Source organism: Panthera onca, chromosome A1 (genome assembly GCF_046562875.1).
Source record: "Panthera onca isolate mPanOnc1 chromosome A1, mPanOnc1 haplotype 2, whole genome shotgun sequence".
In the NCBI taxonomy this organism is placed as follows: domain Eukaryota; kingdom Metazoa; phylum Chordata; class Mammalia; order Carnivora; family Felidae; genus Panthera; species Panthera onca.
The window spans coordinates 5,767,962-5,790,968 of record NC_138339.1 but is presented as its reverse complement, the minus strand read 5'-3'; the positions used below and the strand labels follow the sequence as shown (position 1 = coordinate 5,790,968).

At 45.3% G+C, this 23,007-nt stretch overlaps 1 protein-coding gene across 2 annotated transcripts in view; it reads right to left on the bottom strand.

Annotated features, from left to right (window-relative positions):
- ADCY2 (adenylate cyclase 2) overlaps positions 1–23,007 on the bottom strand; it is a 415,689-nt gene that overhangs the window by 188,665 nt on the left and 204,017 nt on the right. For both annotated transcript variants that reach the window (XM_078444291.2, XM_078444293.2), the window contains exon 4: positions 15,244–15,393. In XM_078444291.2, the coding sequence (XP_078300417.1) occupies positions 15,244–15,393 (150 nt within the window). The remainder of the gene's footprint in view (positions 1–15,243; positions 15,394–23,007) is intronic.

The window sequence follows — 23,007 nt, the reverse complement described above, 5'->3', positions numbered from 1 at the left end:
ATTTTTAACTTTTAAAATAAGAGAAACTGGAATATTTATTAGCAAAGAAGAAACAGATATGCATTACTGGGACCATTTAGATAAGTAATAACTACAGTGCTAATATGTTGGTGGATATTCTAAAATGCTTACAAGATATGTTAGAGATAGAATAAAAGAACAGAGAATAGAATGGTTCCTGATAAATCATATTCAAAAGGAAAAGGAATTCAAAACAGAATGACACTATTTTAAAAAACATTAGGAACAAACACTAAATGTCAAGAAGCAGAATGAGAGATACTAGGTATATGGTATCATGATATCACAACAAATGCGATTAGTCTCCAATTTCTCTCTCTAAAAACCAGTAAGTTTAGATTTAAAACCAAAATCACAATTACATGGCTTCAAAATGTTAAAGAAACCAGAGAAAGCTTTCTCCAATCAATTTTTTAAGTTTGTTTATTTAATTATAAAAAAAAAACCCAATACAATGGGCATTTCCTATGAATACAGGCACCAAAAGGCTGCCCAACAGAATGATGTCATGCAGGGCTTTGAAAGCTCTTGACATCAGACTGTGTGAAAAATTAAAGGTAGAAAAACAAAAGAGTGTGGGGCCTGCAGGTGACTGCTGCATATGGGTTCGGGAAGAAGGCACTGTCATGGTGGATAGGAAATTTCCCGAGTGTCTGGATACAAGAAAAACATACATCTCAACAGTATCTCTGCTGTTTATAATCACATAAAATTCATGTGGACAGGAAGGTAACTTCTTTATAAGAGCACAAAACCTCTAAAAATTTCAAAATCAATTTATGAAAACTGTGTGGGAACTTTGCAGGGAAAACCCTAAAAGCTTTGCTGATTGATTCAAGGGTATATTTTTGTAAAAAGGGAAATTCAACGTTTCTGAATGGGAAGGCTAAAGGAATATATTTAGGAACATGAAAACAATATTCGCACAGTCTATGTAGGAAAGTAAACAGTCAAAAATAAAAAAAAAAACAATCTAATTTAAAAACATATAAAAAGGGAGGGTAGTGGTGATCCTGAAAGATAGAAAATGTAATGGCAAAATATATCAATTACAACCATGATGTCAGGGCGCAGAGACAAACTTCTGGAGAACATAGAGTTGGCCTAAGAATTAGTATATGATAAAGGAAACATCGCAGTGTAATAGAACACAGAAACATAACTCAACAGCAAGGAAAAACAGCACAATCACATCTCCCATTATCATCATCTACGCTGTTCTTTAAGTCTGAGGTGCCGGGTAATCTGTATTTTTATTTGCATTCTTTTCCAACTCCAATTTGAGTACAATCCATTATGGGCAGAGTTTCACTGAACTAAAAATCGTGGGGCAGAGATTAAGGGCAGTCTGCTTCCCCATGCCACAGAATCCTTTAGCCACACCCCTGACAGATGATGAACCCACACCTCTACCCGCACCCAGCACCCGCCTCCCAGCAATTCCCTGGGATTGTGTGCAGGCAGGATCAGACCTAAGGTCCCGCTTTGCAGGACATACGTGACACTGGAAGCATGCATGGTAGCATTGATTTTCAAATCCTCATTCCTCTACTCAAGGGTGCTCCTATGAGGAAAGGCTGGGCAGGGAGCAAGCACGGAACTTCCTCTGAAGCAACAGAAAAGCAAATTTTCCAAATCCATTCTCAGCTGGACCACTCTATGAGCTATAGACTGAGAAACAACGCAGCCCGTCATTCTCTATCCCCCCAGCAAAGAAAGACAGTAAGAGATGAAACGATTGAGGTCATCATTCTCTAGAGAAAATACCCACAAAATGCCATCAAGTAGGTCTCTCTCTCTGTTTTTGCATAATCTGTTTGATTTTGTTTTTCTAGGCTTCATGCTTGTATTGCCCATTTCCCAGTGAAATAAAGCTGTGATGTCACCGAAAGCAGAAGACAGTAGCTATAAATGCTGATTTCCATGGGAAAGGACAGGACCATTTTTCATGAAAGCGTATAAAAAGCAAACTTATTTAAAGGCACGTTTTAACTTTCTTTCCATTATTCATCAGTAACTTTGAGAGATCTGTCAATTCTCTCCTGTGGCATTTGTCACATTCACGTTCTTTTATATCAGCTGGTGAAGTTCTGCTCTTTAATGAAAGGATTCCCCTCCGTTTTTCAATAAGGCATTCAAAATCCCACTCATAACTTTTCAGAAAGCTCACTCATTTGGAAGTGTCACATCTTCACGGCCCGAGTTTTTTTTTGTTTTGTTTTTTGTTTTTTTAATTTTTTTAACGTTTATTTATTATTGAGACAGAGAGAGAGCTTGAGCAGGGAAGGGCAGGCAGAGAGAGAGAGAGAGAGAGAGAGAGAGAGACAGAATCCAAAGTAGGCCCTGGGCTCCGAGCTGTCAGCACAGAGCCCGACGCGGGGCTCGAACTCGTGAACCCCGAGATCATAACCTGAGCTGAAGTTGGCCCCTTCACTGACTGAGCCACCCAGACGCCCCTCACGGCCCGAGTTTTGAGTGTTCCTTGCTCTGCCTGCCCTTCTTAAAACATATCATCCGTGGTGGACGTGTCTCTGTGTACTGACCCACGCTGTGGAACACTCACTCCGAAATATTCCCCCGAGAGAGTTTCCCCCCAACTTGTTAATAAAATTCACCAGCAAAGGTCTGAGATAGTAATTATCTTAAGTGCTATACTCACTGATGTCAAATCTAGCACTGTTCCAAAGATCCATTATCCTGCAAACTGTCACCAACATTGTATCCATGAGCAGAACTTTTCATTGAAGGCTAGTTTAAATGCGTGTTCCTCAGCAGATCTGGATCGAATTAATAGGCTAGGGTGATTTCAAGCTTGTATTTTGTCTTTGACATAAAAATTGCATTGTTTATGACACATGCAAAACTTCTGTCTGTACACTCCTTCCCGGAAGGCTATATTGATCACCTCCATGACAATGAGGCTAATGGAACCCAAGTTCATAAAAATATTTCAGCCAAGACCACACTAGTGACTTTTGGGGAGAGGAATGTGGGCACGGAGAACAGGAATGGCACATTTTTGCTGTCTGTCTTTGTTACTTTTTTGAAGATCTATTGTGAATGACAACATGACACAATTGAGCCTCATAATGGGACGACGCATCTGATAGCATCTGGGTTCATTCAAAGCAGTCATAGGACATGAAGTGCTCAGAGATCACCCTTAACGTGCAAGGAATCCAGAAGAGACAGAGGGAGAGAGTCAGGACGTGTGAATCAAGAGGAGGTAAGAATACTCCGGAGTCCAGAGTTGCTATAAATCACAACAAGTCCAAAATGTAGGAGGACGTGGTTTTGGGACCACTGATAATAACACAGTTAAACTAATTACCTCTGAGTACATATATAATTAATTATTGCATTATGAAAGCTGAACAGTGGGAGGGAGGGAGGGACAGAGAGAGAGAGAAAGAGAGAGAGAGAGAAAACACTATACCGGTGTTTTTATCAGCTGTGTTTAAGTGTGCATGTTCTTGCTTACTCCATGCAGGGAACTGCACTAGGTTCTAAGACTATAAAGAAAAATAATAAAATGACAGACAGCCCTTTCCACCAAAGAATTCACAGTCTAGTTTCAGGATGGCAGGAATGGGCCCCAAGTAGACCTCTCAGAGGGATAACGATGATGTCCCTGGGAAATGCACCCGAGTCACTTAGTCTGGCAGTAAGCTCTCAGGCAGCTGCCCAGACAGCTGCCACATGTTGACCCCGAGGGACTCATTTGTAGGCAGGAACACTGGGAGAGGGTCAGGTTAAGACACTCACGAGGCACATTCACATGATGCACTGTTTCATGTGCGTGATTTGTGTTTGGTCCTCCAATCGGCGGAGCCCGTCTTGGAGTGCGAGGGTCCACATATGTGGCTAAGCCTTGTCCAAGAGATGGTCATGTCCTTCAGGGCTGAGATGTTGGGCGTGGCCTGCCAAGCCTCAGACTCCAGCAGGTTGGTCTGACCTTATTCCACAGTCAATGGTTAAATACTCCTGTTTTGATTCTATACAGCTTGTTTAAAAGACCCAAGTCCTAACTTCTTAGAGAATCTAGCACACATGTAGCCGGAAAGGTGCCTAAAACAGGACAGGGGTGGGGGTGGGGGGAAGAAAACAGCAAGAAAATTCCATTGAGGCCAAAGCATTATTTGCTGGTTGATCGTCATGGGCAGGAGTCCGTGAACAGCAGGGAGAAAACACTGTGTCTGCGGTGGCTTTCACAGTTTTGACAAAAGGAGGTGATCGGAGCTGCCTCTCACTGTTCCCTGTTTTTTGCTTTTCAATTCTTAACTATTCCACTGGTTGCTGATGATTTTTGTCTCCAGGTGGAACACCTACCTTTGCTTTTTCCATTCTTATAAGTAAGATTACACTTTTAGGAAAACTATCCAACGTTGAAATGTTCAAGCCCTGGACAGTGATCCTCCCAGGAATATGGTGATAACGACACATTCATGGATATGCGATTTTCTTTCTCTTTCCTTTTCTTTCTTTCTTTCTTTCTTTCTTTCTTTCTTTCTTTCTTTCTTTCATTTATTGGCTAAGAGGAGGAACTCTTTTCCTTCTAATGTTTAATCTCACGGTTTCACTTTAATGTGTTTCTAAAACGTAGTTAACCCAAGTTGAAGCCTGAGTTTTTGTCTTCATTGTCTTTATTCTACCTACAGTCTTCCCAGTCTTTCTGTTCCTTTTCATGGTTTCCATGTTGTTATTATTATTTGTCTACTAAGTAACTCTTTTTCATTGTTTCTATTGGAGTTAAAACCTTTCTAGTAGCTATTACCAGAACAGGAGTTCGTATACTCAATAGACTAGTACTGTGATTAGTTAGGAATTGTAATCTAGGAACACAAATGCCTTTATGGAAAAATCAATCAATCCTTCTTCCCCTCACTTCCTGGGAATCAATGATTCAGAATAAAAGAAAGACATTGAGAAAACCATATAATGTAATACAGTAGAAATTATTAAAATGTTTTCGCAGAGATACCATATAAGATACATAATACAACAGTGGCCTCCATCTTGGGTAAAGAAAACCTTCCCCGAACAAACTGCTTGGCTCTTTCTGGCTCCCCTTTACAGCTGCATGTGTCAAAAGAGCCGTCCATGCTCAATGCATGCACTTCCTCACCTTCTATTTTCTCCCTACCTGAGCTCAGTCATTTCCATCCCTCTGCCCAGGCCACCCGTGAACATGTTGCCAAGACTGGTGATCACTTCTTTGACACTCTCTTTCAGCACTTGGCTAAGTTCACCATGGTCCCCCCTAAACTTTCTCCCTTTACTTCTCTTGAACCACATTCTCTGGCTTCTCTCCTACAAGAGTGATCTTTTTCAGTGACTTTGGCTGAGTCCTCTCCTTCTGTTCTTTCTCTAACATTGGTGTGTTTTCAGGGTTGGCCTTGGGTCATTTTAATATTTTCTGATCACATTCTCCCTAGAAAATCTCATTTAGTCTTTTAAAGACCAATATAAGGGCGCCTGGGTGGCTCAGTCGGTTAAGCGTCCGACATCAGCTCAGGTCATGATCTCACGGTCTGTGAGTTTGAGCCCTGCGTCAGGCTCTGTGCTGACAGCTCAGAGCCTGGAGCCTGCTTTGAATTCTGTGTCTCCCTCTCTCTCTGACCCTCCCCCGTTCATGCTCTGTCTCTCTCTGTCTCAAAAAATAAATAAACATTTAAAAAATTAAAAAAAAAAGACCAATATATGTTGGGGTGCCTGGGTGGCTCAGTCAGTTAAGTGACCAACTTTGGCTCAGGTCACGATCTTATAGTCTGTGCATTTGAGCCCCGCATCGGGCTCTGTGATGATAGCTCAGAGCCTGGAGTCTGCTTCAGATTCTGTGTCTCCCTCTTTCTTTGCCCCTCCCACACTCACACTCTGTCTCTCAATAATAAATACGCATTAAAATTAAAAAAAAAAAAAAAAAAATATATATATATATATATATATATATATATATATATATATGGTATACAAACATACCAATGTATGTTGATGACTTCCAAATTTACATTTTCAGATCCAGATCTCATGTAAAAACTATAGGTTGGCATTGCCCCTTGGACATTATCATGGGTATCTCAAAATTACTCTTAAAAACTGAGAATAAACTGAGGGTTGATGGGGGGTGGGAGGGAGGGGAAAGTGGGTGAGGGGCATTGAGGAGGACACCTGTTGGGATGAGCACTGGGTGTTGTATGGAAACCAATTTGACAATAAATTTCATATTAAAAAAATTAACTGTTCAAAACTCAACTCTTGATTTCAACTCTACCACTACCTGCAATAAATATTGTTCCCAAAGACTTTAACGTCTTATAAGTGGCACACTAGCCATTACCCAGCTGCTCAAGTTCAAAGCTTTGAATCTTTCTTATTTTATCTTTCTCCCATCCAACACCTAACTCAACAGTAATTCCTACCAGTTTAGTTTCAAAATACACCCTGCATCTGTCCACTGTGACCGAAGCTACTCTTACCTCTAGTCTGGACTACTCCCAAAACTTGTCCCTCTGCTAACGCTCCTTCCTCCTCTATTCTCCACCAGCAGTCAGAGAGATCCTTTTAAGAATGTTACCAGTTCATCTCACTACCTCACTTAAACTCCTCAGTGCCTTCCCATTCAGTGTATAATAAAATTCCAAGTCCTCAGCATACTTTACAAGGCCAAGTGTGTGGTCTGGCTCCCGTCTCTGTCTCCAACTCTCTTCTCTTACCCAACTGTCCCCCCGACCTTGATGTTCCTCAAACAGGACAATCTGGTTTCTAACTCAAGACCCTGCAGACCTGCCCCCTCTGTTTAGAGCATTTTCATCAAAGTATCAGAGGACTGCATCCTTCTGCAATACCATTTCAGTCCAAACGTCACCTCTCCAGAGAAGCCTCCCTGATGCCTGCTCCGATATGCCGCTCTGCCTTCTCCATTACACTTTGCCACAGTAACTTGCACCTTCTAATCAAATTTATGCATTTAGTAAGTTATCATGTCTCCTTTCATTGGTGTTTAAGCCCAAAGACAAAAGGGACCGTAAATCTCAGGTATTACTCTATTCTCTGGGGTTAATCCCTTGGCACATAACATACAATCACAGATAAAATTGTGAAGTAGACGTTTCGATAGATAGGAGAGCTAGTGCCTTCCACAGTCTTCATGATCCTGTATTTAATGGGAGTATATATGTAAAAACTATTATTTTAACTTAATAGTCTATGCACGGCTTTATGTGCATATCATTACCCCAATGCTCCTCTGGTTTCATTCCTGAGCAAAGCATATAGTTGTACATGCTTTCACATCTATGGAAAACACAGGTCTCTGGGAGGAATTTTCACATCTGGCAGCTTACATATATCAAATGGTTCCTAACATATAAGCAGATTAAAGGATTCTTCCGGAAAAGCCCTAAAACAAAATTTCCTAAAACTCTGAGGACACCCAGACAACCTAAAAGAAAAAAAAAAAAAATCCAAACAATAACACCTTTTGAAAACACAAATGCAATTAACAAAATTAAAAAACTCATAAGTCCTAAGCGTTAATTTGGTATGAACATCCATGGGTGCCTCAATACAATAAGCACATCACTAACGCCACGTGACATGTTTTTTTTATCTATGACTGGGCTCATGGTAACAAATTATTAAACACAGAGGTTCAATAACTTTAACATCTTAAATCAGCCCCATGCTGATGGACATAAAGTGCCTTTTCCCTCTATTAACAGTTAAGTGGCCCATCTGTGGTTTCATCTGCAGGAAGAAAAATATCATAAGAGACTTGACACTTTGCCTTTGATTTTGGAATAAATGCACATCTTCTCCTGTATGTGACAAATACCAGAAGAATGGATAATGGAACCAGAAGGACTGATTTTGGAATTCCTTTCGATTGGGTTTATTTCACTCATATCAAGTGAGGTAGAACTTTCTTGAGTCTTTCCACTAGATTATTCTTTGCCTATTATACAATCTTGCCAGCATCAAAATATTTCATCCCAGGGTATAAAAAGTAGGCGGTCTCCATGAAACACTAAAAATTCCCAGAGGCCCAAAATATCAGAACCAGATGCTCTGCTTAGGGTGCAACTTCTGTTTTCTGTGCTTCTTTTATATTATCAGCAGAGATTAGCTTGTGATAATCTGAAGCAACAGAACTCTTTCCCAGGTGTGTCCCCAACAAGACAGGTGAGATGCTTACTCTGCATAGATATTAGCTGGGAGTTTGGCTCACGTTTCTTACATAGAGGAAACGTCTGGAGAGTTCTACTTTACCATGTAGCTCTTCTACTGTCATGATAGAACTAGACACTTGCATATATTCATTAAAAGGATCTCTGCTTAATGAATTGCTGTAACCCTTAGTTTCTTTCCTTTAGAGCAGAACGCCTGACTTGTTAAAGAGTGAACAAATAAAGAGTGCTATTTTTGTGAGCTACTATTTACTAACCCCCTGCAGTGGTAGTCTTCATTAGGCATGGACATTCGAAGGGATTCCTATGAATCCCTCCTCCTTCCCCTTAGTCTTGGATCTGTAATCGTTGCTTTCTCCTTAAAGGAGCCAGAGTACACATTCACAACACGGCCTTCATTGTCATCTTAGAAAATATGTACTGATTTCAACCATTTGAACTAAAGGACTTATCAGAAATTATTTCAGGCTTAACGATTTGAGGGTCACTGATATATTTTTTTTTCTGGAATCGATTTCCATTTCTCATTTAAAGGAACTGGGTAAAAGGCTCATGGTGAAATGCGGCGTCCTGGAATACCTTGCCCCGGAATTTCTCAATAAGGCATAACATCTGAGCTTCAAGAGAATTTAAATCGTCAACATGATACAATATGGTGCAAACCATTAAACCAATTGTTGAACTTCAATCTGACAATTCAAACGGCAAACACGGTGAGGAGAGCCCTTTCATGAAACCGTGACTCTTCCATTTTTTCCAACTTTCACGTGACGAGGAAGTGTGGTCTTCTACGTGATTCCATCTTTCACTAATGAGCGATGAGAATAAGGCGGTGATAAGCATCTGTATGAGCTATGACCTCTCCCTTGAGCGAGAGATGCCAAAGGGAAAGTTGTGTAATCTATCACTTGATAAAATGGACAGAAGTGGTGACCAAGAACAATATAAGCTATGACTTCATCAAGGAAGGGACACCAAACAGAAACTCTACAGGGATTATTTAATAAAATAGAAAAAAAGTAGACACCCATCCCCCGGGTGGGAGGAAAGTGTAGTTAATAATCTTTGATGACGCAAAAGCCAGAGCAGGGTCTGCGTATCTGAACCAGACCGTACACAGGGTGTGATGTTGTGGGGTTCTCACGTTCTGCTGTCGCTGCTGGATGCACCACCCTACCCAAAGGTCCTGGGCAACATTGACACTAAAATTTACTGCTTTAGTTCTTCAGGAATGGCAGTGACAATGTCTCACTGGCTGGAACTTCTGTTGGGCTCTTTCTGCCCAATTTGGTTCCCTCAAGAAGCATATGCGGTTGACATGCCTCAGCCTGGACTCTGCCTAAAAGCTCCTATTAGGATGAAGGAAATTGAGGGAAACAATAAGTCCTGTAATATGAGTTGGGATTGACTCACACCATCCATTCCCCGGGGTAAAAAGTAAACTTCTGAACTTGGTGAGAAGACGCTGGTAGAAGAGTGTCCGGGGTAATTATCCACCAATTATCCAACATTTCTCTGCTCACTCTGTTTGCCTCAAGGAAGAATGGACGAGAAGGTAACTCCGGGGATGGCATGGCCACATCCACCCCTCCCTCCCGCCAACCTCACGCTCAATGCCTCAGCCAGGGCGGCAGCTGATTTCTGCTGTTTAATATAAGTGCACCTGCGTCATCAGGGTTCAATGGCCAGACCGGCTACTGACCACTTTCTTAACAGGACACCATTTTGGAGGCTGGGAAAACTGTTTGTTAAATTGGGCAAGGGATCACGTGAACCTCCGTGAGAGAATCTAAGAGAGCAGTTAAGAAATGCGACCAGCATCACACTAAGGTAACACAACCTTGGGGTGCCTGGGTGGCTTCGTTGGTAGAGCATCCGACTCTTGATCTCGGATCAGCTCATGATCTCACAGTTCGTGAGCCCTGCGTTGTGCCCTGTGCTGATGGTCCGGAGCCTGCTTGGGATTCTCTCTTCCTCTTTCTGCCACTCTGTCACTAATGCTCTCTGCCTCTCTCTCTCTTTCTCTCTCTCTCTCAAGGAAAAAAAAAAAGCTCAATTCAGAAGCTCTGCCTCCAGAGTGCACCCTCTCTCTTCTCAGCCCTTCTGCCACAGTAGGGAAATAAAGCCACAGACAGATTTCACACGGTGGCTCCTTGCATGGTGTGAATGACCTTCCATAGAACTTCCTGACACCCGACACCCTCATGGAGGACACTTCACTTAACCCGGCAACTCATTACCTAGTGACCACATCAGACACACATTTGGTATTATCTTAGGCTTTCTTATTTAACTAGTAATGATGAATGGCATAGTTAATTTAAAAAAAAAAAAAAAGTATTTCATGCCTCAGAAAATCTCTAGCTAACCTATGTTCAGAGATCGCTGAAACGAACTTGCAAAGAACCAACATGAAAGGCAGAAAAGGCCACGCTGACTAGCCGAGTGAACTTGGATAAGTAATTTGGACAATTCCTTTACCTGGTTGAAATAGGAAAAAGGACTTAGGTCAGAGAGTTGATACAGAAATAAAAAAGAGGATGGCAGGCTAGATAATGGCCCTGAAAAGAGGATGGTCCCCATCCTAGTCCTCAGAACCTAACTATGTCACCTTACATGGTAAACCAAGAGCTTTGCAGTGGGATTAAATTAAGGACCCCGAGGTGGATAGACTACCTTGGATTATTCTTATGAGAAGGAAGCAGTGGCTTTAGAGCAGATGGAGGGAAGAAAGTACATGGAGAATCAGAGGGGAGAGAGTTCGAGAGGAGAGGGGGAGAGGGAAAAGGAGGTGGAGACACTGGAAGGTTCTACGCTGCTGAGACTGAACATGGAGGGAGGGGCTAGGAGTCACGGCATTCACTCAGGCTCTAGAAACTCAAAATCAAGGAAACAGACTCTCCCTTAAAGCCAGCCGTGACAATACTTTGACTTCAGCTCATGAGACTGATTTTGGACTTCTAACCTCCAGAACTGTGTGAGAATAAATTTGTTCTATTTTAAGCCATTATGTTTATGGTAATTTGTTACAGCACAGCTAGGAAATGGATATGTCAAAGTACTAAACAGACTACCAGGCACATTATGAGGATGCAAAAAAAAAAAAAAAATTAGTTACTTCTTGTCTCCTTTCCCTCATGAAAAAGGGCCAAATCTAGCAGCCCAAATCTAAAACATCTCCAACAACACTTTTTCCTGGCATCCTAAATGACTTACACAATACATTCAGCAATGCCCTAATGGGGCCTGCTATCATATTAGGATAAAGATGGGCACATTCATTATTCAACCATGAACACAAAAGGATCAGTTATTCATTTCACTGATGTCTGCAGAGAAGAAAACCAATTTTGCCCCCAACGAGAGCCAGAAAGCCTACTGGTTCACTAAACCCCCACCTGGGGTACAGATCTAGCTAGGTTCATCAGGGGTCCATACCTCGCTTGACTAGTGTTTTCTGCTAGAATGCGTAATTCTGTCATATTCAATCTATAGCGTGGTTCCAGATGAAGGCAGACCATGTGAAAACGCTTTGAGTTACACCACTTTAAAACAAAGACAACATAGAAGTTGAAGAGGGTTTATTTTCTTTCTATAAAAAAAAAAAAAAAGAAAATACAGTTTTTACTACTTCAGAGGCAAAATTCATTTCCACTGCCCATGCGGTTAGGAGAGAAATTCTTGTTTTGTTCTGAATCCGGCTCCTATCAATTCCTGAGAGTCTATTACATACTCCAGGGAAAAACACCCGCTGTTTTCTCAGGTTTGATAAAGAACCTTCTATTGCACTGAAACTGTGCTCAAGACATGGCTGAGGCTTTTCCTGCAGGATGTGAGTCTTGAGAAAAAAGTCGAAAGGCCTAAAGGTGGCCTCGGTGCTAATGCAACGCCTTACATTTCCCACCTAGTGAAAAAATCATAATTTTCAGTGTTTCTATATGAGAGCACTTTTAGGGCAAGAATATAACTCTGAGAAAAATCTCTGCTAACATTTTTCATTCTCTCCTCTCCCCCAATCTCATAGCACAAATAGTCACTTTATTCAAACATGGTTTTTAGTCTCTAAAAATTCATCTCATTTGCATCTAGGAAAAATATCACAACATTTGAAGGAAAGAAAGTAAAGAGCTGAGCAATGCTGAAAAGGTTTCAGAATTCCTAGACACCTCCCAACAGCATCAGCTATTACAGCCCCCAGCAGGTTGCATGAGGGGGGCTTGCTGGGCTCGCCTGACACTGGCCTATCTCTCCAAGGCCCGAGGTCAGCGTGGGTGAGCTGGGAAACAGGCCCAGTGACTATCCAAGATGGCGGCCACTCAGCCTCTGGGAGTGTCAACTCCCACTGAGGCAACTGCCAATATAGAATATTCGAATGGATGGCATTTATATTGTCCTAATAGATGCTGAAACAAATTCTTTTGCTCAGCATCCACCCCTATCATTGAATTAAGCACTTTGAAGAGTACTGCCATTTGCCATGGTGATTGTGGATGAAGCAAAGGTGGTTTGTGGTAAAGGGTGGGCAGGAAGGGACACGTGGCGCCCTCGGACTGTCATTTGGTCTGTGGCCGTACCAGGACTCACGGTCTCCGGACTCACCCTCTATATGAAGGACATACAGGTTGCTGTTGGCTAATTTTTTTTTTTTTTTTGTATTTCCTTATATCTGGCAGATCACGTCTTACTGATTTTATTAACTAAAAGAAGATTCTGTTCCCACTTAATTGCATGCCAGTTTCAAAAAAGTGTAAGCATTCACTCTAATTCTAGAAACATATTTTCCAAAGCCCTAACAAGAAAAGTACTGCATTCTGGGCACCAGACCCTGGGAGCTGACTCCCAACATCAATAGCAAAACACATTTGTGGTGTCAAATTATATTTTATTAGGCATCTTTAGCACAAGGTCTTACTCTTCTTTCAAAGTGTCCCTCTTCTCTAAAAGGTCCCTTTTTAAAAAACTAGTAAATGTCCTTATAATACCTTATAGTACCTCTCATGATTGTCCCATAAAGCCTCAACACACAAGATGTCATAGCTCTAATTCCTGAGCTACCTAAGGTCCAAGTATGGCCACCGGACTACTCGGAGGCCACAGATCACCGTGACAAGAGTGACACCTGGTTCTGGGGGTTCAGGGACTCTTCAGAGAAGTATGCAGTGCAGATGAGGTCAGTAGCCTGACTTACTGCTTTTGCCAAAGCTGGTACTATAAATATTAGGTTACATAATCTGTCTACTTGGAATTTCAGTTCCCTCAGCCTTCATGCGATTTTGAAGTAGATTCTGGAGGTGATGGAAAAGAAAGTTAAATATGCCTGTCAGAACCAAACTGATAGAGTCGCTACTATTTGGGAAAGGAAACCATTTATCCTCAAATGTTTGAAATCTACAGAGAAAACAATCATGAACACTAAGTGCTGCCTGTTGAAACTGTGGAATCTTCTAGAACCCAGATTTAAAATGTTACTGGACACAAGTATATGAAAATATACTGGATAACAGCCCCAAATTAACAACGGTCTATAACTCTTAATGTTGAATCCGGAGTTTGATACACATAGATATCAAAGAATTAAACATTCGTTACTGGAAACCTTTGCTATATGGGTTGTAACAAAATGCTTTTTAAAATTTAACTGTGAGATTTGCTAGTGATACCAGTGAGAATACAATGTTCATGGCCGTATCCTGGTGCCTAGAATCATGCCAGACACAAATTAGGTGCTCAGTCAATTTTTGTTGAGTGGATGAAGTGAAATCAACCCGCTGTTTTCAAAGAGGAATTCGATCACTATTCATCAGTCTATACACAAAAGTCTAGCATCAAAACCTAAAGGATGCTTTTTTTGGGGGGGTTGGGGGGGAGCGGCAAAGGGGGAGAGAGAGACAGAATCTTAAGCACGTTCTGTACTCAGCACGGAGCCCACCGTAGGGCTCGATCCCACGACCCTGGTCATGACCTAAGCTGAAATCAAGAGTCAGATGCTCAAGTGACTGAGCCACCCAGGTGCCCCTCAAATACACGTTTTTGTTGCTACCGTGATACATTTTGGTATAATTTCATAGAATGGACTAACTCGGTACCATTGAACACATAATAGTGAAACATCTTCCATGCCCCAAATACTGACTGCTACCAGCACAGGCACGGTGATGAATGCTCTCTGACAGGTGAGGTGGGGTATTCACAGAGTCCTGCTAACCACCACCTTTAGACATGGGGACTGGGGTCCCTGGTGACAGATACATAAACCCAAGAAAAACAAAGCCAGTCACGTGATGCCCCGCCGCCACCTGAAGTTAAGCATATTAAATACAGGGCCCCTTGTGTATTTATGGTTTCCCCTCCAAAGCCTATCTGTTTCACCAGCTCTCCACCGTCCCTGATGACACACGGCTTTGCTCGCCACACCTCCTACTCGTCTTCCTCTCTCATTCTTCCGATGCTTTGCCGTAACCTGTGTATTTTTCTGATGTGCGTTTCCACGCCTCCCCCACAACGGTCACCCCGGGACAGGCCCAGTCACGACAGCGAGCTCCCTGCTGCACCCTCCACCTCAACTCCCATGACCTCCCTCAGGAACGACTTTGATTATTTCCTCCCGCGTGGACTACACGGTAGGCACTGTAGGAAGCATTGTGACGGCGCGGAGGGAGGAGGCTCAGATTTCGCCTGGGGCAGACGCCATCAGAGCCCTGTGTTTTCGTTCAAGTGAGTGTCTCGACAAAGCGTCATTGATGATGATGATAATGACTACTGGAGTTTCCCCATCCGTGTGATGATGGCCGCTGATGGGACGCTCGCACGTGGGTGATCCTGAGGTCACCGGGGCTGGGTCTACAGACGCCATCCCTGCTCTTTGGTCTCTAACTCCGCCAGGCACCCAGCCCAAGGCTGGGCGCGGGCAGTCGGCTGCTCCAGATTCTTTCTGATGCCCCACGATGGGTGAACGGTATTAACAGTATTAGCCTAACAGCATCCTCCTAATCATGCCTCAAGTAATGGGGAAGCGAGACTGAAACACGCACGTTACCTGCTGACGCTTTTCAAATTCCAGCTTGATCCGGGACTTGATGCAATTGCACGTGTCCTGGTACGTCTGCTGCAGAGCAAGTTCCATGAGGTGCTTGTGGTACGCTCCCGCCAGGTTCCCGCAGATGAAAATGATCACGTTGGCCAGGATCTAAGAAGACAGAGAGAGCCTCTCAGTAGGGCGAGCGTTCCTACCTCTTGAACACAACAGTGGCAAAATCCACGTTAGCAACGGCAAGAGAGGGCTCGGCAGGGAGTCCATTTTATTTGTTTCCAAACTAACGTTTTTATCTGCTTAAAAGAAACAGCCATCACCTTCAGGGATTCTAGCCCCTTCTTGGATCCACGCCCTTGGACGGATGACGCTGCAGTCGCTCCCTTGTCTTTAAGCTCAGCCATGTGATTTCAGTAGGAGTGACTGGGTGTCAGAGCCCAGACTCAGATGGCCCACATGTTTTTTTAAAAAGAAATTTTTTTTAATGTTTATTTATTTTTGAGAGAGAGACAGAGCACGAACAGGGGAGGAGCAGAGAGAGAGGGAGACACAGAATCCGAAGCAGCCTCCGGGCTCTGAGCTGCCAGCACAGAGCCCGATGCAGAGCTCGAACCCATGAACCGTGAGATAATGACCCAAGCCGAAGTCGGACGCTCAACCGACTGAGCCACCCGGGCGCCCCTGGCCCGCAATGTTTTGAGTGGTTCTCTTGTGCTTCATCAGAAAAAACATAACCCGGCTAACACACTGGTTCCAAAAAAGACTCATGGAGCAGAGACAACCAGACAGCCGACAATCTACTTTGTGTGCCGCTGAGATTTTGCGGTTGTTACACAGCATTATTTCAATTAATAGGTGACTGATCCAGGCTGCTGATCACCAACGCTGTACTCCCTGAGCCTGGATAAGTGATATTCCCTATTATCCTCTGTTGAGGTAGGAATATGGCAGATTCTTAAACCATAGAAGTCTCTCGTCTTTTGATGATAAAAATTCATGTCCACCAAAACTGGGGGGGGGGGGGGCAGAAAAATATAAAGAAAAACTAAAAAGAACAGTGTGACAGTTCTGCCCAGGGAGCACACCTCGCTGTCCGTTATGTCCCTGTCCCCGCCCCATGACCCTCTGCATTCTCAAACTGTGGCCAAACTTTGCTTTGCCAACACCTCTATCTTGTTCCAAAAGGACCGAATTCACTCTGAATGCAGTGTCTTACTTTTGCTTTTTTTCCTAACGCACATGCATCCTGTGGAAACAGGGTTTCGAATGCTTAGCTACCATTCAGGTCTATGACTACACAATACATCAGTTATATCCATACCGTTCGACATCTACTTTAATATTCCTTGCATCTGCATAATTCTGTAGTGGTCACCCTCACGTACAACGTTTTGGCCTCATGCTTCTTTCGTCTTTCCCTTAGGTCGATTCGTAAAACGCATGGAGTCAGAAGCCACGACTGGTTTTAAGTTTTTAATACATGTTGTGAAGTTGCTCTGAGGGAACATTCCACTTATATTCTTTTTTTAAGTTGATTTATTCTGAGAGAGACAGACAGAGCAGGGGAGGGGCAGAGAGAAAGAAAGACAGAGACAGACAGAGACAGAGAGAGAGAGAGAGAGAGAGAGAATCCCAAGCAGGCTCTGCGCTGTCAGCACAGAGCCGATTGCAGGGCTCGAACCCATGAACCGTTGAGGTCACGGCCTGAGCTGAAATCCAGAGTCGGCTGCCCAACAGGCTGAGCCACCCCGCCAGTTATATCCTCACTTATATTCACTATATATTCACTTATGTTCTCACCAAAGTGTGGGACACTGTCTTTCCAGTGTGTGCTCTTATCCAACACACTACAGACACAGGGTAGGCGGTAGTGATATACAAAACGGATTAGCACGGATTTCGCCCTTACGTGTTTAGGGCAAGACCCGCAGGTCTGTCAGAGGATGGGCGGCCACAGCTGGATAAGGTGCCCAACACCCCCTCCTCCGCACGGCCTCGTGGCTCCCCAAATAGGGTGCTAATGGCCCTACCAACAAAGGCAGGGTGCCAGCTTCCAAAAGCCCTGTTTTCTCCTCCGAGATCTTCTGGGTCCCACTGCTCATGTGACTAGAGAGGCTGAGAGAAGGATCCAGGCCCCATGGGCTAAGTCTCTGCTCCTCCCAGGGGCCTTCTCTCACCCCCCTCTCGTCTCAGCCCACGGAGCCGGTGGACCCACGAGTCCCCCTGCTGGGGCAACTCAGGGGAGCGGTGCCAGGACCCTGTGGCCCAGATCCGAGGCCGCACCTGCAAACAGTGGTAACAGCAGCAAAGGGGACGTCCCGTTCTCTGTCCACCTGACGGCTTCCTCACTCTCCGCAGGTTCTGAACACGGGTGGGAGGCGGGACTCCGCAAGCCCTGGGGAAGCCGTTCTGGGGACAGAGGGGACAGCAGGACAGAACTAGAAATGGGAAGAACGATCTGACGAGCTTCTCCCTGCGCATAAACAGACGCCCTGCAGCAGGAGCAGGGGAAGGGCAGCTCAGACCAGAAGGGCCTTCCAGGAGCCCACCGGCCCACGAGCCTCACAGTCCTGGAGGCGGGCGGCTCCCACAGCCACCCGCGCTCTCACCGCGGCCCCGGAAATGTGCCGTCACACATCCGCAGGTCTTCTTCCTCCAGCGGCGTGGGCGGGTGGAGTATTAACCTGCGTGTGCGTGCTACGTGCGCAGGCGGTACACTTGTCATGCGTGTGCACGCAGTAGGGGGGTGCAACCTGCGTGTCATGCGCGCGGCGTGTGTGACCGGTACGTGTGACGTATGTATGCGACACGTATGTGTCTCTGTCTGCATGTGACTTGGGTGACGTATCTGTGTGTGTGGTACAGGACCCAGGCGGCGCCTGGGACGCCCGTGTGCATGCCGCGCGCGCGATTCACGCACGTGACGTGTGGCTTTGCGTGACACGCGCGTGTGCGTCTCTGAGCGATACACCCCGTGAACGTAGGACAGGCATGTGATCTGAGCGACAGGCACGTGTCCTGGTCACGTGTGTGTAAGGGTGAGCAGCGGCCCAGAGCGGGGCTGGGAGGGCGGGCGGCTGTCCTCGCGGGCATTCCCAAGCCGGCCTGGCCGCACGGGGCTCTCCGCGCTTGCACACGTCACCTCCGCCAGTGTCAATCCCGCGAGCACGGGGCGGAGCCGGCGGACGTCCTGGCGTGCCAGGAAAGAGGACGCGTCCCCCGGCGGGGTTAATCCCGGCGCCCTGCCCGGTGGCGCGCCCATAATTCAGCCCCGCCTCGCCCTGCTCCTGCGCAACGACCGTCTACTTTGCTAAAGATTCTCCGAAGCTGGTCCCTGCTGGATTCGCTTTGAAGGACCAGGCACCGAAGAATGCAGACACGGAGGGGAGCCGACGCAAGCCAGGCCGCTCAGAATTCGAGACTGCGACCCTCTTTTCCTTAAGAGGCGCCGCTGAAATAATAACTTCGTGATTATCTACGAGGGATTGGCCTCTTTCTCCTTAAGAAAATGCCTTCCAAGCAAAAGTGTCAACATTGTAGGAAGTCCGTTCCTCCAAAATGAGTACCAAATGTGAGCAACGGAGCCGGATGATGCCATCACCTGTCCCCAGGAGCCCTGCCCTCAGCAGGATGCACGAATGGGACGCTGCTCTAATGACACTGATGCCACCCACCGGGATGGCGAGCCCTGCCTTCTCCTGTTTTCTTCTGAGGATCCAGTTTGTCCCTTCTGCATTCTCCTGGTCCCAGAGCAGGGCAGGGGGCGGGCTCTAGTCCAATGGCAAGGCTGCCCCACCCCACGGCCCTGCGATGGGGGGGATCTCTGGTCCCTGCCACCACCCCCTCCCCATGGCTGAGGCTGTGCTCCCCTCAGGAGGGACGTGGCCACCCTACTCAGGCCAGTCAACCCCAAGCTCTCAGCTCCCACTTGAAGCAGCAGGACGACTGAACTTCCATTTTGAACAGCCAGCTGCATGGAGGCCCTGGTCTCAGTGGAACCACTGGCCACAAATGTCACAACTCATTGATTACTGCAGTCTCTTCCTCCCACACACGAGGACACGAGGGCAACAGGCCACCTCCGCCCATCTGGGAACCGCTGTCTCCTCCGCCGTGACACCCGGTGCAGGCCAGCACAGCCTCCCTGCGCGACTGTCACGGGGCCAGGTACCCGTCCCCCCAGCTCACTCCAGCATTCGAGTGATCCCGTCTAGACTGCAGTTGTAGGCTGAAGCCTGGGTTTCCTGCGGGCCTGCTGGGCCCCTGCCCATCGCCGGTGTGGCTCACCAGGCAGACACTTCTTGCTGATTAGAAAGCTCCCCCAACATTCTACAAGGGGAGCCTGTCTGTCTGAGGAAGGAAGAGGCTCTCTAAAGACCGGTGTGGCTGCTCTCCCAGCGCTGGTCTCTGCCTGACACAGTGTGTTGGCGAATCTGCATCGTCACGGAACCTAAGGAAAAGCCATGCGTTCTGGATGTCGCATCGCTTCAAATAACACAGAATTGGAACGCTTCCTGGGCTGTAGATCGTTGGAAAGAATGCATTCACCAACTTCTATTTGGCTATGCACAGGGAAATGCTTAAGAAATAAACAACTAAGGGTGTTAATGCCAAGTAAAATACGATACTTTTCTGATGGAAAAATGAATCAAATTAAATTTTCTGATACATGGTTTCATCCTGAAATACTGAACCCTTCAGATTAATAGAACTGGCCCTGGCATTTTAATAACGACACAAATTTGCAAATGTGATCGATGTCCTAAAGCGTTTTTCGTTCCAAACGGTGCATTCGTGTAATGACTTCGTATGAAACCTGGAGCACCAAGGCAGTGCTGCAGTGAACATTTTCTTTTCAAAAATAATATCCCAGCATTTCATTTTCCAGAATCCTCTTAGGCAGAACACATGATAAAAAACCCTATTTTCACAATGTTGGATTTGTTTTATAACATCACACCGTCGTGATGCCTTCTTTTATCCTGTTCCTTCATTTAACTACTTTTACATCTGTCAGGAAGCAGGAGAGAGAACTTGGCCTCCCACGAGCCGTCTTGGAAGAAAACAAATTGTTTAGGGTGAAAACAGCCGTCACAAGTTCACCCTGAAGAGTCAAAGCAGGCCTTGACATGGAGCATGGCCCCTGCCCCAGAGTCTGCAGAAGCCGGGTTGCGTCACTCCCCACTCCCCACCTGCACGTTACATGAGGGGGGGTCGTCCTGCGACACTGCTCAGCGACTCAGAACCGATCAAGCCAAACACACCTTGCAACTTTTCACCCTTGCAAAAATCCAGAAAATAAAACAAGCAGGAGAATGGACATGTGTTGTTATTTCGTTTCATAGGCAAAGAAACGGTCTAAAACACTCGAACACTTGAGGGCAGGCCCCCAGGCCAGCCAAGGCTCTCCGGATGATCCCTGAGCAATGCCACACCGCCCCAATTCATAAGGGTCAAACAGCTTCATCCAGCACGATCCCACCCTCTACGAGGGTGTGGGGAAGGTATCTCTGAAGAGTTGTGTTACGTTGTAAGAAGCGCCTAGTTTTTTCCTTTAGAAAGCATCTGTATCTTATGCTGTAAAGCACTTCCATCATCTAAGTTATTTTAAGCGGCTGTGTTTTGGAGGCCACCTGTCCATGGAGCTTTTAGCTGGTGGGGCTGGCATGTCTGTGTATGTTCAAAGGAAAGTAACCTGGGGGTCAGGTTCCTCCTAATGGATCATGTGACCAAGAGCAAAGGCTCTGAAGGGGTAAGCTCACTCGGAAAGAGAACAGTTAAGTCTGTGGAGTTCGCTGTCTTTAAACATCTGAGAAATTACCACGTGGCTCAGATGACCACTCAGAAACTTGGTGACTGAGATATAATGCATTTTAAAGAGTTCGATATGCCCACTCTTAATCTTACGTTAGGGGATGCAATCTACAACGTCCACAGAGGACAGCAAGGCACACACACGAATGCTGAGGGTAGGCTCCCGGGAATGAGTGGGTGACCACCACTTAATGACATGACTTCTCCATGAATTAACAGCAAGGGGTCGAAGCAGAAAGGATATTACTGCATTTGAAACAGGTCATCAGCTTAAGGCAAAGCAGATCATAAATATGCAAAAACACCAATTATAAGTCAAAGGAAAATAAAAGGAATACAAGAACGTGATGAAAAGAGCTGCAAATGAATATTCAGCAAGCTCACTGCATCTCATAAGCATCAAATTTGGCTTAAATAAAACAATGCTCTCGCTTGAGGAAGAAAATGATGGGGTAGAATTTTCCGTAACGGAGCTCTCAAACATGGTTGCGGAGAATCCCAATGCCATCTCCTTAGCATTCCCTGCGACCCCCAAAGAATTAAATTTGCTATAGGCCCTGGTCTCAGGATTTCTGCTTGTTATCATTTAGTGCTGACCAGAAATACTGTGCTTTGGCTAATAACATCCAGTGATCCTGATGTCATGTGTTAGAAATCTAATTTAAAATCCTTCCAAATGAATAGGAGTAGAGTCAGAAATGAAGTGTGGTGGACTGGATGCTTGTGTCCCCCCAACTCATATGTTGAAACCCTAACCCCCAATGTGATGGTGTTTGGAGATGGGGCCCATGGGAGAAATTCGGGTTTAGGTGACGTCATGAAGTTGGAACTCCCCTGATGGGATTAGTGTCTTTACAAAGACAGGAAGAGCCCAGAGCCCCCTCTCTCTCTGCCACGTAAGGACACAGGGAGAAGGTGCCATCCTGGTGACCATTCTCATCAGGCATCTTGATCTGGATGCCCCAGCCTCCAAAATGGAGAAATAAATATCTGTAGTTCGCACTAACCCATCAGTGGTGTTTTATCATGGCAGCCCAAGCAGACTGAGACAGAAAGGTGTAACGAAAATTGAGAGACCTACCACCTCAATGGTGGGCATTATAGGGCTCAGAGTTAAAGACGAGTTGAAAACTGGGGTGGGGGGGGGCAAATGCAATTTGATTTCCTGCGCAAATGACCCCTGGAAACAGACAGTGCTGCTGGTTGTGACTCTTAGCGTCTATTCTCTTTCATGTTACATCGGTTATTATTAAGTCTTTTTGAATAGCATACATTGCGTTATTTTTCCAGCCACATTTGGGCTGAAGGATAAAGAATCTCATATATAGATAGGGCTCAAGTCCAATACTATAGGTCGATAAAACTGGGGGGATGTTTGAGACCATTGCTTGCCTCAGAAGCACATGGGCCACCAGCTCATTACAAGCCAAAGAAAAGAGATAAGCCCAGAAGATACTCAAGACCTTCACAGAAAGTTCCTCCCACGAGTGTAAGTCATCAAGAATGCAGCTTCCCAAGAAAGGAGTGCTGACTTAACTGCTCAGAAAGCCAAACTTGTGCTTCTCAGCTCAGGGTCTACAAATGTGAAATCGATGGGGAGAGGGCTGGCTCAATTAAGAGTTTAGAAGAACAAACAAGAAACAAAACACAGTTCCCAATGTTCTGAACTCTGTAGGAAAAGACTACACTAGCCTCCCTCCATCAAGATTTACAGCTCACTCTGCTTTCCATGGAGGAGGACGCTTCTCTTGTCTATTCTGCCATTGACTTCAAGAGCATGGAACAATATTAGCTTTCGCACTTAGCTCCTCTCCACTATGGCAAGACAGAAGACCAAACAAGTAAGTTGTATGAGAAGGAGGGAACCACCACTATTAGAACCCACATTGAACTTTCCTGGCATCCAAAGGGGGGCCTCCCATTTCCTTTGTATTGTGACCTATTCTGCTGGCTGTT